Raw genomic sequence first — 14,532 nt, 5'->3', positions numbered from 1 at the left:
TCTCAACATCAACTGTTCAAAGGAGAATCAGGCCTTCATGGTTGAACTGCTGCAAAGAAACCACTACTAAAAGGACACCAATAAGAAGAAGAGACTTGCTTGGGCCAAGAAACATGAGCAATGGACATTAGACAGGTGGAAATTTGTCCTTTGGTCTGATGAGTCCAAATTGGAGATTTTTGGTTCCAACCGCTGTGTCTTTGTGAGATGCTGTGTGGGTGAACGGATTGTCTCTGCATGTGTGGTTCCCACCGTAAAGCAAGGAGGAGGTATGATGGTGCGGGGGTGCTTTGCTTGTTACACAGTGAGTGATTTATTTAGAATTCAATGCACACTTAACCAGCATGGCTACCACAACATTCTGCAGCGAAACGCCATCACACCTGGTTTGGGCTTAGTGGGACTATCATTTGAATTTTCAACAGGACAATGACCCAGCACACCTCCAGGCTGTGTAAGGGCTATTTTACCAAGAAGGAGAGTGATGGAGTGCTGCATCAGATGACCTGGCCTCCACAATCCCCAACCTCAACCAATTTGAGATGGTTTGGGATGAGTCGGACCGCAGAGGGAAGGAAAAGCAGCCAACAAGTGCTCAAAATATGTGGGAACGCCTTGAAGACTGTTGGAAAAGCATTCCAGGTGAAGCTGGTTGAGAGAATTCCAAGAGTGTGCAAAGCTGTCATCAAGGCAAAGGGTGGCTATTTGAAGAATCTCAAATATATTTGGACGTGTTTAACACTTTTTTGGTTACTACATGATTCCATGTGTGTTATTTCATAGTTTTGATGTCTTCACTATTATTCTCCAATGTAGAAAATAGTAAAATAAAGAAAAATCCTTGAATGAGTAGGTGTTCTACAACTTTTGACCAGTAGTGTAGGTTATATCCCTTTCATGCTCACTTGGCGAAAACATGAAAGCCTCTGTTGTTCCAGATGACTGTGTGATCTCACTCTCCATGGGATGTGAGAAAAACTTTTAAATCATGTTAACACCTGCAAGGCCTCCGGGCTAGATGGAATACCAGGACCGACCCGTTCACAGAGCATGCAAGGACAACCTGGCAAGTGTCTTCAGACATTCAATCTTTCCTTGTCCCAGTCTATAATCCCAACATGTTTCAAGGTGACCACCATTGTCCCTGTTCCCAAGAACTCCAAGGTAGCATGCCTATATCGCCCTGTAGCACTCACATCTGTAATTATGAAGTGCTTTAAAAGGCTGGTCATGACACACATCAACACCATCTCAGACACCCTGGGCCTACTCCAATTCGCATACCGCCCCAACAGACCCACAGATGGTGAAATCTTAATTGCACTTCACACAGCCCTCTCCCACCTGGACAAGAGGGAAAATAACTATGTGAGAATTAGGCTTGGGCGGTATACCGTATATATCATAAACCGAGGGTATTTGGAAAAAGCCACAGGATGGTTATTCAATACCGTCAATATCAAAACAATTTCTTTGAACTTTTTCAATAAATTAGAATATTTGTAGCTACCTTTTAAGTTAATACCTGCAGTCAACTTGTGCAATATGTTAGGAGATGAAGCAGATTGCGTTCTTCATTTCACCAGTCACATTATTTTACATTATGAAGCTTACCGTAGTTACCCAGATCAGTTGAGCCTGTCACGCATTTATTTCTAAATAGCACAACGGGAGAAAGCGAGAGCCGGTGAGTCCATAGCTTCTATATCTATCGGCGAGTCTCTGTTGTGTGGCGCACATGAGGTGATGAAGTTACAATTGTACGCAATTCACTACAAAATGTTTGCAATCAGATATCTTACAACGGCTTTCTGTCAGAAGTCAAAGAGCTCTGGATGAGTTCTGTAAAGCTGCCATTTCCCCCCGTTTTTTTCTTCTCCCTCTTCCTTCAGAAAAGCATACGTCACAACTATGTTAATTTGAAAAAAATGTCTAGTTCAGTTGCTATTAGCTATGCTTGTATCACTTTATGTGCTTGATTTGCCTCTTTGCAATTCGTTTATGGCCGTTTTTACTTGTTAGCATTTAGCCAACAATATCTATGTGATTTCGCTATTAGTTTGTGCAAATGTTTATAGCATTCTCGTAAGAGAGGCCCAATGGGCATTTCTTACTTTTTTATCGCCCCCTTGTGTGCTATGCCGGTAATACCGTAAATCCAGGTACGAGAGAAGAATGGTATTGCAACATGAAAATATGGATACCTCCCAGGCCTAATAAGAATGTTGTTCATAGACTACAGCTCAGCGTCCAACACCATAGTCCCCTCCAAGCTCATCACCAAGCTCGGGACCCTGGGAAGACCACAACATCTCTGCCAAGCTGACTCACAACACAGGGGCCTCTCAGAGGTGTGAGCTTAGTCTCCTCCTGTTCTCCCTGTACACCCACGACTGCGTGGCCATGCACAATTCTAATATCACCATCAAGTTTACTGACAACACGACAGTGGTAGGCCTGATCACTGACGGCGATGAGACAGCCTACAGGGAGGAAGTCAGAATTGCCAGTGTCCATAGCAGGATTTCTTATAAGCTTCCAGGTTAGAGTCCCGCTCCTTGAAAGCGGCAGCTCTACCCTTTAGCTCAGTGCGGATGTTGCCTGTAATCCATGGCTTCTGGTTGGGGTATGTACGTACAGTCAATGTGGGGAAGACGTCATCGATGTACTTATTGATGAAGCCAGTGACTGATGTGGTGTACTCCTCAATGCCATCGCAAGAATCCAGGAACATATTCCAGTTTGTGCTAGTTTAGCATCTGCTTCATTTGACCATCTTTCTATTGACCGAGTCACTGGTGCTTCCTGCTATCATTTTTGCTTGTAAGCAGTAATCAGGAGGATAGAATTAGGGTCAGATTGGCCAAATGGAGGGTGAGGGAGAGCTTTGTACGCGTCTCTGTGTGTAGAGTAAAGGTCGTCCAGAGTTTTTTCCCTCTGGTTGCACATTTAACATGCTGATAGAAATTAGGTAAAACTGATTTAAGTTTCCCTGCATTAAGGTCCCTGGCCACTATGAGCGCCGCCTCTGGAAGAGCGCTTTCCTGTTTGCTTATGGCGGTATACAGCTCATTGAGTGCGGTCTTAGTGCCAGCATTGGGCTGTGGTGGTATGTAGACAGCTATGAAAAATACAGATGGAAACTCTAGGTAGATAGAGTATCTCATGCTAAGCTGTAGACCACACTACCTCAGGCGAGCAAAACCTCGAGACCTCCTTAGATATCGTGCACCAGCTGTTGTTTACAAATATCCATAGACCGCCATCCCTTGTCTTACCAGAGGCTGCTGTTCTATCCTGCCAATAGAGTGTATAACCTGCCAGCTCTATGTTATTAATAAGGATGCGCAACATATCGGTGAGCATATCAGAATCGGATGATATTAGCTAAAAATGTCAACATCGGCATCGGACCGATGTCTAGTTTAACGCCGATGGGCAAAACTGATGTCAAAGCTGACGTGCACACCTATATAACGTAAGTAGAGGACGTAACAAAAAAAAACAGCGCTACACAGAACAAAAGCAGAAAAATACTAAGCACACACTACCAACAACTAAACAAGTTCAATTCGAGCAGTCATTTTTAAGAGTAAGAACATTTCAACGAGACAACTCAAAGGCGAAATCCATTAGTGCCAAGATAATGGCATTCATTGCCCTTGACAACCAACAGTGCTCTGTCGCGGATGATGTTGGCTTTCGCCGACTGGTCGAGCCCCAGTACACACTATTTTTCAGATGTTGCACAACCGGAGTTATACAGTATTGTTGAAACTCACATCCATGAGCGTCACTGTTATTAGCTTCACGACTGACATTTGGACCAGCGGTGTCAGCCCCATGAGCATTATGAGTCTGACAGCACAGTGGGTCGATGAGGATTTCATACTGAGGAAAGCTCAAGAATGTGCAGGTTCTCATACCGCTGCTGCCATTTCAACGGCATTTGAGAACATGTTTGAAACTTGGAAATATGAACATTCCTAGCTCCATTCGAACAACTGACCCAACTGCGTCTTCAGCAGACGGGATACCCTGTCATGGCATCAAAACGCCTGCTCAACAGAATTGCCAACACAGACCGTGGGGTTAAAACAAAAGTACTCGAGGCTGTGAACAAGCGATTCGGTGGCATGCTCTCTGAGCCTCTTTACTGTGTCGCCACTATGCTCGATGCTAGATACAAGGACCGCTACTTCGATGCAGACAAGAAACTGGGTTTACGTGAAATGTTACATACACAGCTGGACAAAATGGAAATGGACACAGTGACAGTGCGCCCAGAGGAAGAGAGGCCACAGACAGACAGATATGAAACTTCACTGCTTGACATGCATGATGAAATCCTGGTTGAGAATGAAATGACTGAACAAATGAACAACGAAACAGCACAGCAAGTAAGTGAAAGAAATAGGTTTTGATTATGTTTTACTGGTAATGGGGATATACGTAAATGCCAACCAAATAACTTTTTGGTCAGTGTGTGTGTGTGTGTGTGTGTGTGTGTAAACTTTATTTAACAAGGCAAGTCAGCTTAGAACAAATTCTTATTTACAATGACAGCCCACCCCAGCCAAACCCGGACGACACTGGGCCAATTGTGCGCCGCCCTATGGCACACCCAATCACGGCCAGATATGACACAGCCTGGATTCGAACCATTGACTGTAGTGACGCCTCTTGCACTGAGATGCAGTGCCTTAGACCGCTGTGTCCATGTGTGTGTGTTAACTATTTACTGTACTAGAATACTTAAAAGGCCACTAAAATGTAAAAAATTGGTCATCGGTATAGTTCCTTTTTTGGCAAGGAAAATATTAGATATCGGTATCGGCTAAAAATGTAATATCAGTGCATCACTAACTAATGTTGCATTGATTCAATCACAATTGCCACAGACAAGGGTTGTGTGTTAGCTTTCTAGAGTTAAGTGAAGTTCAATCTCGTGCTTCTCTCCACGGGCTGATTGTTCCCACTAAACTGCGCAAGTACTTTGCTCACAAGCTTATACAGTTGAAGTCGGACGTTTACATACACCTTAGCTAAATACATTTAAACTCAGTTTTTCACAATTCCTGATATTTAATCCGAGTAAAAATTCCCCGTTTTAGGTCAGTTAGGATCACCACTTTATTTTAAGAATGTGTAATGTCAGATTAATAGTAGAGAGAATTATTTATTTCAGCTTTTATTTCTTTCATCACATTCCCAGTGGGTCAGAAGTTTACATACACTCAATTAGTATTTGATAGCTTTGCCTTTAAATTGTTTAACTTGGGTCAAACGTTTTGGGTAGCCTTCCACAAGCTCCCACAATAAGTTGGATGAATTTTGTCCCATTCCTCCTGACAGAGCTGGGGTAACTGAGTCAGGTTTGTAGGCCTCCTTGTGTGCACACTCTTTTTCAGTTCTGCCCACACATTTTCTATAGGATTGAGGTCAGGGCTTTGTGGTGGCCACTCCAATACCTTGACTTTGTTGTCCTTAAGCCATTTTGCCACAACTTTGCTTGCAAGTATGCCTGGGGTCATTGTCCATTTGGAAGACCCATTTGCGACCAAGCTTTAACTTCCTGACTGATGTCTTGAGATGTTGCTTCAATATATCCACATAATTTTCCTACCTCATGATGCCATCTATTTCGTGAAGTGCACCAGTACCTCCTGCAGCAAAGCACCCCTACAACATGATGCTGCCACCCCCGTGTTTCACGTTTGGGATGGTGTTCTTCGGCTTGCCCCCCTTTTTCCTCCAAACATAACAATGGTTATTGTGGCCAAACAGTTCTATTTTTGTTTCATCAGACCAGAGGACATTTCTCCAAATAGTATGATCTTTGTCCCCATATGCAGTTGCAAACCGTAGTCTGGCTTTTTTATGGCGGTTTTGGAACAGAGGCTTCTTCCTTGCTGAGCGGTCTTTCAGGTTATGTCGATATAGGACTCGTTTTACTGTAGCCTATCAGAAGCTTCCAAAGCCATGACCTAATTTTCTGGAATTTTCTAAGCTGTTTAAAGGCACAGTCAACTTAGTGTATGTACACTTCTGACCCACTGGAATACTGATACAGTGAATTATAAGTGAAATAATCTGTCTGTAAACAATTGTTGCAAAAATTACTTGTGGCATGCACAAAGTAGATGTCCTAATCGACTTGCCAAAACTATAGTTTGTTAACAAGAAATGTGTGGAGTGGTTGAAAAACGAGTTTTAATGACGCCAACCTAAGTGTATGTAAACTTCCGACTTCAACTGTATATATAAAACATAACATGTGACCCGTTTCAAGAAGCTAGGCCAATGTCGCACGTCACTACTACACAGGAGAGGCATTTGAATGTTTTTATTTTTACAAAAATGGGTTTTTGGCAGAATTGCCTTCTGGAACATGTGAACTTTCATGTGCCTTAATAACAAATTTGTATGCCATCTGTAAATATGAATAAAATTGTTAAATTACGAGCCTAGTTTCCAGGAAAAAGCCACGAACCTTCCCACTAACCGTGATTGACTGAGATAATGGATGGGCTGGACATGCCAAGAGATTAGTTCAGGTTGGTCTGCCATGTAGCATGCTTCTGTCTATAACATGTTAAAACTATAGTGTTAGCCATGGAGAACTGCAAAAGTGTTGCTACTGCTCTCAACAATATTGCTGCCCTGAAGATCAGTGGGAACAAATTGTGATGGTCTACTTTCTGCACACGATCAGTGTGAACCGGGATGACCTGACACAACGGCCAAACAAGTTTTAGCTAGCTACAAACCAAATGGAAAAGACACGCTCCCGTGAAGTGTTCATCCATATATATGGACGGGTATGACTAACTATATTTTCAGATATTATACGTTTCTAATTTTGTCGTTTTCATTGTAAATTAAAGCGTTCTGTTGGCTAGCAAGCGAACTGTTAGCTAGCAAGCAATCTGTGTAGTAATCTTATTTGTATCTCAAACAGCCATTTGTATTGCTAGTTATAGCCTAATGTCTAAGCCCGCTGCGCTATGAAACCTGTGATAGAAAGATGACATACTTACCTGATTTATTTGATATTAATGGTTAAAAATTAATAATAACAAATAGTAAGACATTTCTGTTCTACTAATGCTGTGTTTTTATGGACTCCACTCAAGCTCCCTGCAGCTAATCTGGTCGTATGGTCAAGAATGGGTTTCACCAGAGATAATGAGGGATTGTTCTACTCCTAAACTGTCTCAAAATCATTCTTGCATCTGGGAGACTAAGCCAGGTGGGGGTCTGCTCGGCCCAACAGTCAAGAGTGTTGGGTTGCCTAGTCTCATTATTGCAATAATTAAATCGATATTAAATAAAGATGATTGTTTGAAGAAATTACAAAGTCTCAGTATGAATTTCCACGACAAACCACACACTATTGCAAAGACTTTGATATTACCGGCCACAATTGATATGGTGAAAACAATGTGAGGGGAGGCAGAGGCATAGAAACTCACATCAATACCTTTGTCAGATAACACTGTCAAACTAAGAATTTATGATATAGCTAGCAATCAAAAGGAAACTGAGGAACGACTCAAACTCCCCACCTTATGCTCTCCAAATGGATGTTAGCTGTGAGGGCCAAGATACACTGACTTTTGTTTGCTACATGTCGGGGGATGCTATTCACGAAGACATATTGTTCTGTCTCACGATTCCCGAGCAAGAAACGGCACGTACGAGGTACGCACTGTCGACCACGCCTCCTGACTTTGAGAATTTCCGATGCGACATGCTAACAAAAGCTAAACCTTGTTAGACCTTGTCGATATCATGAAATGGCTAGCGGACATCCGACACCTTAACTCTCTATGGCAGGGAGAGACCGAATTTGTATTTTACAAAATTGTTACCGAGGTCAGAGTGGCAAACAGCAAGGTTCATAGAGAAAGATTCATACAAACCTGCGCTGTTGCAAACTAAATGCTAGCTTTTATAAACACATGATTTCCTCTTGCTTTAAAATAAATACAAATTAAGGGGTTCTACATAGAACCTTTGTGATCATTTCAAATTTTAACTGCCCTTCAGAATCGAAAACCAACTGCCATAAAAGCATGAAGACGCAAGAGGAAGGTGGTTGAACTTGCAAATATACTATTTTTCAATTTATTAAAGGTAAACAAAGTTGATTATTTAATTCAAATATATGAAGCCAAAGTCATATGATGAACTATGGGCTAGATAGATAATGTTGTATTAGAATTTGTGCACCATTTGTAAGCTAGCTAGCTAGCTAGCTAGCCGAAAAAGCTAGGCTACTTTAATAAACCACTTTACAAGCTAGCTAGCTTACTCTTACAAATAAATTTACTTTTTAAATGATGGAATATGAAAAATAAAGCTACAGACCCAGCCTGACATTGGAAATGAGCTAATTGTTTATTTTATTTGAGTATTTCAGTGAGGGGACTATTTTCTTGAAGTCAAAGAAGACTGTTGCTGACCTCTGTTGAACTTACGTGATGGCCAGTGGGATGACTGAGAGGAGGTATGTATTTAAATGATTTATTAATAAAGTATTATATATGCTATAATAAGTCTTGGTGATTCAATAGCCTAGTTAATCATGAATTGACTTTTAACACACAATCTATGTTTTGCTCGGTCTGGCAGTAACCTAACTATCAGAGGCAGAGGATCTCTTTTGGCTGCTGCTGACAACAGCTGCATGCAAATTGTTCTTCTACATCATAATAATATGTTTACGCAGCATTTTTTCTTCATTTTGGCATACTAATTCATGTTTCTGCTCCTTTCTTTGTATTCTCAGGAACCAGCCAGGCAACCACCCAAAATGTACTGTTCCATAAAGAAGTCAGAGTTGTTACCAAGATTGACATGGCCATCATTCAAACAAAGGGATGCCACCCAGGCCACCAGAGCATACTTCCAAACTATGTTTGCATATAATGAAAATAAAATCAAAAAAATATGCTGGTCTTTTTCTACATTATGTAACTGTTTATTCTATTATATTCTTGGCTAAAAAAATATATATATTTATTAGTAGTAGCCTTAATTCATAAATTACACCATACGGGGTTCCAGAGTACCAGTCAAAGGTTTGAACACACCTACTCATTCAAGGGTTTTTCTTTATTTTTACTATTTTCTACATTGTAGAATAACACATATGGAATCACGTAGCAACCAAAAAAGTGTTCAATTCTTCAAAGTAGACACCCTTTGCCACAGTGACAGCTTTGCACACTCTTGGCATTCTCTCAACCAGCTTCACCTGGAATGCTTTTCCAGCAGTCTTGTTGGCTGCATGTCCTCCACTCTGCGGTCCGACTCATCCCAAACCATCTCAATTGGGTTGAGGTAGGGTGATTGTGGAGGCCAGGCCATCTGATGCACCACTCCATTGCTCTCCTTCTTGGTTAAATAGCCTTTACAGAGCCTGGAGGTGTGTTGGGTCATTGCCCTGTTGAAAAACAAATGATAGAAACACTAAGCACAAACCAGATGGGATGGCGTATCGCTGCAGAATTCTGTGGTAGCCATGCTGGTTAAGTGTGCCTTGAATTACCAGCAAAGCAACTTGACACCATCTCACCTCCTCCTCCATGCTTCACGGTGAGAACCACATATGCGGAGATGTTGGTTGGAACCAACAATCGAACATTTGGACTCATCAGACCAAAGGACAGATTTCCACCGGTCTAATGTCCATTGCTCGTGTTTTTTGGCCCAAGCAAGTCTCTTTTTCTTATCGGTGTCCTTTAGTAGTGGTTTATTTGCAGCAATTTGACCATGGAGGCCTGATTCACGCAGTCTCCTCTGAACAGTTGATGTTGAGATGTGTCTGTAACTTGAACTGTGAAGCATTTATTTGGGCTGCAGTTAATTGCCGATTTCGGAGGCTGGTAACTCTAATGAACTTATCCTCTACAGCAGAGGTAACTCTGGCTCTTCCTTTCCTGTGGCGGTCCTCATGAGATTCAGTTTCATCATAGCGCTTGATGGTTTTTGTGACTGCACTTTAAGAAACTTTCAAAGTTCTTGAAATTTTCCGGATTGACTGACCTTCATGTCTTAAAGTAATAATAGACTGTCATTTCTCTTTGTTTATTTGAGCTGTTCTTGCCATAATATGGACTCGGTCTTTTACCAAATAGGGCTATCTTCATTATACCAACCCTACCACATCACAGCACAACTGATTGGTTCAAAAGCATTAAGAAGGAAAGAAAATCCACAAATGAACTTTTAACAAGGCACATCTGTTAATTGAAATGCATTCCAGGTGACTACCTCATGAAGCTGGCTGAGAGATTACCAAGAGTGTGCAAAGCTGTCATCAAGGCGAAGGGTGGCTACTTTGAATAATCGAAAATATATTTTGATTTGTTTAACACTTTTTTGGTTGCTACATTATTCCATATGTGTTATTTCATAGTTTTGATGTCTTCACGATTATTCTACATGTAGAAAATGGTTAAAAAAAATAAAGAAAAACCCTTGAATGAGTACGTGTGGCCAAACTTTTGACTGGTACTATTTTTGGGGGGTCAGAAAACGTGAGTGCTAAATAAAACCACAAATAATGTGTAAGGCTACACCAGGGTTCCACAACTGTTAGATTATTGATGCACAATCTAACACAAACAACATGGTTGGTCGCTGTTGTCAGACAGGCGACATGCCAGTTAACATTTTCGGTCACACGATTTCCTAAAACTTTGTCAAATCGTGCATAAAGTTCGTCCACAACAGTGTTGGAATATCATCAAATGAAACTTTATTCAAAGTGTTCGTTAAACTCCAAAACTGCACTGCTGCTGCGGCCAACCTAACACCCTCCTCTCTCCCTCTTCCTTCTCCAATCCACTGAACAAAAACCAATTCCTTACCTGTGATACTGACATATTTAGGTACACGAACAGTCCGGTGGTCGAGGCAATCTGTAGAACGATCACCACAATAACCACCATTGCGATCCACATCTTGGATGGCGCGGCATCGCGACGCGCGTTTACCGCAGCCGCCGTGGCCGGGACCATCATATACGTTGTGGATTCGTTGCTGACGCTTCTGAAGTAATCCTGCTGCTGCTGAAGACTGTTCGGCGTGGCCATGGTAGCATTCCTGACACATGAGTATCCGTGAAAAACAACAACGAAGTCAAGGACGGGACGGGTATATTAAATCAATGCCCACGCTACATGAGCTTGTCTCCTACTTTTTGAGACGGAAAGAGCCCCTTCATTCAATTTAGCGTGGGAGGAAGAGAAGGAGGGTAACCACTCCAGTCTTTTATTCTATTCCTTGTATTCCTTCCTCTTTGCCCCGACGACTTGAGAGAAAGTTGACTGGGGTAACCACGTTCCAACCCTGCAGACAGAGAGTGTGCGCAGCCTGCCTCCGCTCTAGTTCCTTCAAAACAGAGATGCGTGCGTGGTGTTAACCTCTCAGTTACCTCCTGAGAGAGTCCACCGCCACTGCACTGAACAGAATAGGACAAATATTTAGCCAAAACTCTAGAAAACTGAGCCTTGATTAAATATTTGAACTTTCCCTTGGCAATCGTCTATTTTATTGTTAGTATGGCTATGGAAATGTGTATTTGAAATGAATGGTACTTTTTTTATCATGAAAAATTCAAACCTAACTAAAGTGTTTTTCATCTGACTTATATTTATTATTAAGAATAGATTACATTTGTGAAACTAAAAGGGAAGCGTTTATGGTAAAATAAACAACTTTCATCTCAAACACAAACTCCCAATGAAGATGCATTAAGTTGCATTTGAAATTACTGTAAAAGAAGCAGATAGATGGGAACAGATAAGTGACTGCTTTTAGCGCTGTAAATATGTCTGACTATCTTTATTAATAATCTTGATTTCCTTTCCGTCTCTCCCACTTTCTGTCTCTCGTCTCTACAGCTGTGTCGTCATGTGTGAGCCAAGGGGACCACTGCTTGTCTCATTGCTCCATGAGTGTATGCTCTATATTGAGATGGGAGACAGATTGTGGGGGAGACAGTGGTTTTGGGACCCCGCCAGACAGACAGCCCTGATACTGAGGACCTCTCCCCCTCAAACGTTGTTATACGACCGACTGACCGAACAGAGCCCTGGGAGAAAGGGAGTAGCCTAGGTTTATGAATAAATCATATCCAGACACAGACACTTACTAATCTAAGGTTAGTTGTTTTGGGTGTTTTCTCGCCCAAATAGTTTGGCACAGGTACTTTGATTCGTACACTTCATAGTAGTGCACAGATGTGTGGTGATCCCTTTTCCAAACAAGTATGGCTGGCCTATTCCTCTCTACCTCTCCAAATTAGTGTGACATCTCTCTCTCATAATTCCTGGAAGCAGGGGAAGGAAAGCCCTGTCGCTTTTATGCTCCCATCCCTGTAAAGAGGTGAAACCACAGGTCTGCTGCTGATGTCAAAGGAGAAATAAACTCTTCACAGAGATGTTCAACATGGTTGCGTTGAAGAGCAACAATAAATCATTCAGACATTCATATGACAGAGCTGGCTGCAATCATTTGATTCAAATGATAGGGGGACTCGAATTATTTTTTTTTTGAACCAATGACCTACAGAGATGAAATTATATACAGTATATGTCTCTGAGAGACAAATGTACCTTTTCTTGAGTCAGGCTTTTAATGTATACCTGAGTGAGTGAGTGAGTGAGTGAGTGAGTGAGTGAGTGAGATTTTACCCTTTAAAATGTATGTCAAACAAAAACGCATGACTGCAAAGTTAAACAAATCATAGAACTCTATGCACAAGGACTACCTTTAATAATTTCCACGGAAAATGTAACAAAAACACATTTACTTGAACAGTGCACGTGCAAAGTTCGGTAACAAGGAAGGTTTGTGCTGTTTCTGCCATCATTTTGTTACCAAACGTTGCATCTGTACCTCGTGCATAGAGTTGTATGGTTTGTTTAACTTTGCAATCACCTATTTTTCCATCCAGGCAGTTTACAGGTGAAATACAGTGTGAACACACACTCCTTTTTGTCTGTATAGTAACACATGTGGATTACATACATTGATAATTTTCTGCAGTCCCAGTTGCACAGTAGATAGGCTACCACTACACTATCCACTGGGTACACACTTGTTGAATCAACGTTGTTGAAGACTAAGCTTCTGAAACTCTGTGCATGTATCCGTCTATATATCCTCTTTGTATATATATTTCGCATGTGTGTATGTTTCTGCCTATGTGTGTGTGTATGTTCCTGTCCGTATTGTGTCCCGCGGAAGGGGCTGCCTGTGGCCAAATGTGGGAGGCAAAAGTTCACAATCTACATTCCTGCCATGTTAGATATCTGAGTTGGGGGAATACATCAGACACACACGCGCGCATGCATGCACGCAGGCAGGCAGAAACACACCTCAGCCAAACATGCGCGCACACACACACACACACACACACACACACACACACACACACACACACACACACACACACACACACACACACACACACACACACACACACACACACACACACACACACAAAAACATACCTTAGCCACACACACACACACACACACACACACACACACCGGACGCACACAGTGCCGTTTGTAGGCATAACCGACATAAGCAGCTACCCCGCTAGGGGGCCCCACAACTCAAAAAGTATTTTCAGCTTACTGTTAGTTAGTATAGTAGAATACACAACGTGCCATTTGGAAATTTGGTAGTGCATCAGCAGTTTTTCTCTTTTTACTGTATGTCAGTCACTGACAGTCACTCAGTTAGCCCATGTCAGCACTTTATAGATTGCTAGGTAAATTAGTCTAGCCAGCAATCTAAACCTTCTAGTAATCATGGCTGAATTACTGACCAGACACACAAGACCCTGACCTCTAGGGGGCCCCCATTGATTTTGTTAGTCACTCTCACTGCGATATCAAATGAACATGGCATGCACAATATATACAAAAGTATGTGAACACCCCTTCAAATTAGTGGATTTGGCTATTTCAGCCACACCCGTTGCTGACAGGTGTATAAAATCGACCACACAGTCATGCAATCTCCATTGGCAGTAGAATGGCCTTACTGGAGGGCTCAGTGACTTTCAACGTGGCAATATCATAGGATGCCACCTTTCCAACAAATCAGTTCTTCAAATGTCTGCCCCGCTAGAGCTGCCACGGTCGACTGTAAGTGCTGTTATTGTGAAGTGGAAATGTCTAGGAGCAACAACGGCTCAGCAGTGAAGTGGTAGGCCACACAAGCGCACAGAATGGGGACCACCGAGTGTTGAAGCACATAGCGCATAAAAAATCTTCTGTCCTCGGTTCCAACTCTCACTACCAAGTTCCAAACTGCATCAGGAAAAAATGTCAGCACAATAACTGTTCGTATTGAGCTTCATGAAATGGGTTTCCATGGCCGAGCAGCTGCAAACAAGCCTAAGATCACTATGCGCGATGCCAAGCGTCGGTCGGAGTGGTGTAAAGCTCGCCGCCATTGGACTCTGGAGCAGTGGAAAAGCATTCTCTGGAGTGATGACTCACA

The 14,532-nt window shown here is 42.1% G+C and overlaps 1 protein-coding gene across 1 annotated transcript in view; it reads right to left on the bottom strand.

Moving 5' to 3' along the window:
* The window catches only part of tnfsf10l (TNF superfamily member 10, like), a 56,652-nt gene extending 45,507 nt beyond the window's left edge, over positions 1 to 11,145 (bottom strand). The window contains exon 1 of the mRNA XM_038995552.1: positions 10,881 to 11,145. Within this exon, the coding sequence (XP_038851480.1) occupies positions 10,881 to 11,105 (225 nt within the window). The 5' untranslated portion in view covers positions 11,106 to 11,145. The remainder of the gene's footprint in view (positions 1 to 10,880) is intronic.
* Positions 11,146 to 14,532: the final 3,387 nt, after the last annotated feature.

This window comes from Salvelinus namaycush, chromosome 6, assembly GCF_016432855.1.
Source record: "Salvelinus namaycush isolate Seneca chromosome 6, SaNama_1.0, whole genome shotgun sequence".
Taxonomy (NCBI): Eukaryota; Metazoa; Chordata; class Actinopteri; order Salmoniformes; family Salmonidae; genus Salvelinus; species Salvelinus namaycush.
The sequence above is the reverse complement of the archived record's forward strand: the minus strand, read 5'-3'. Positions and strand labels throughout refer to the sequence as shown.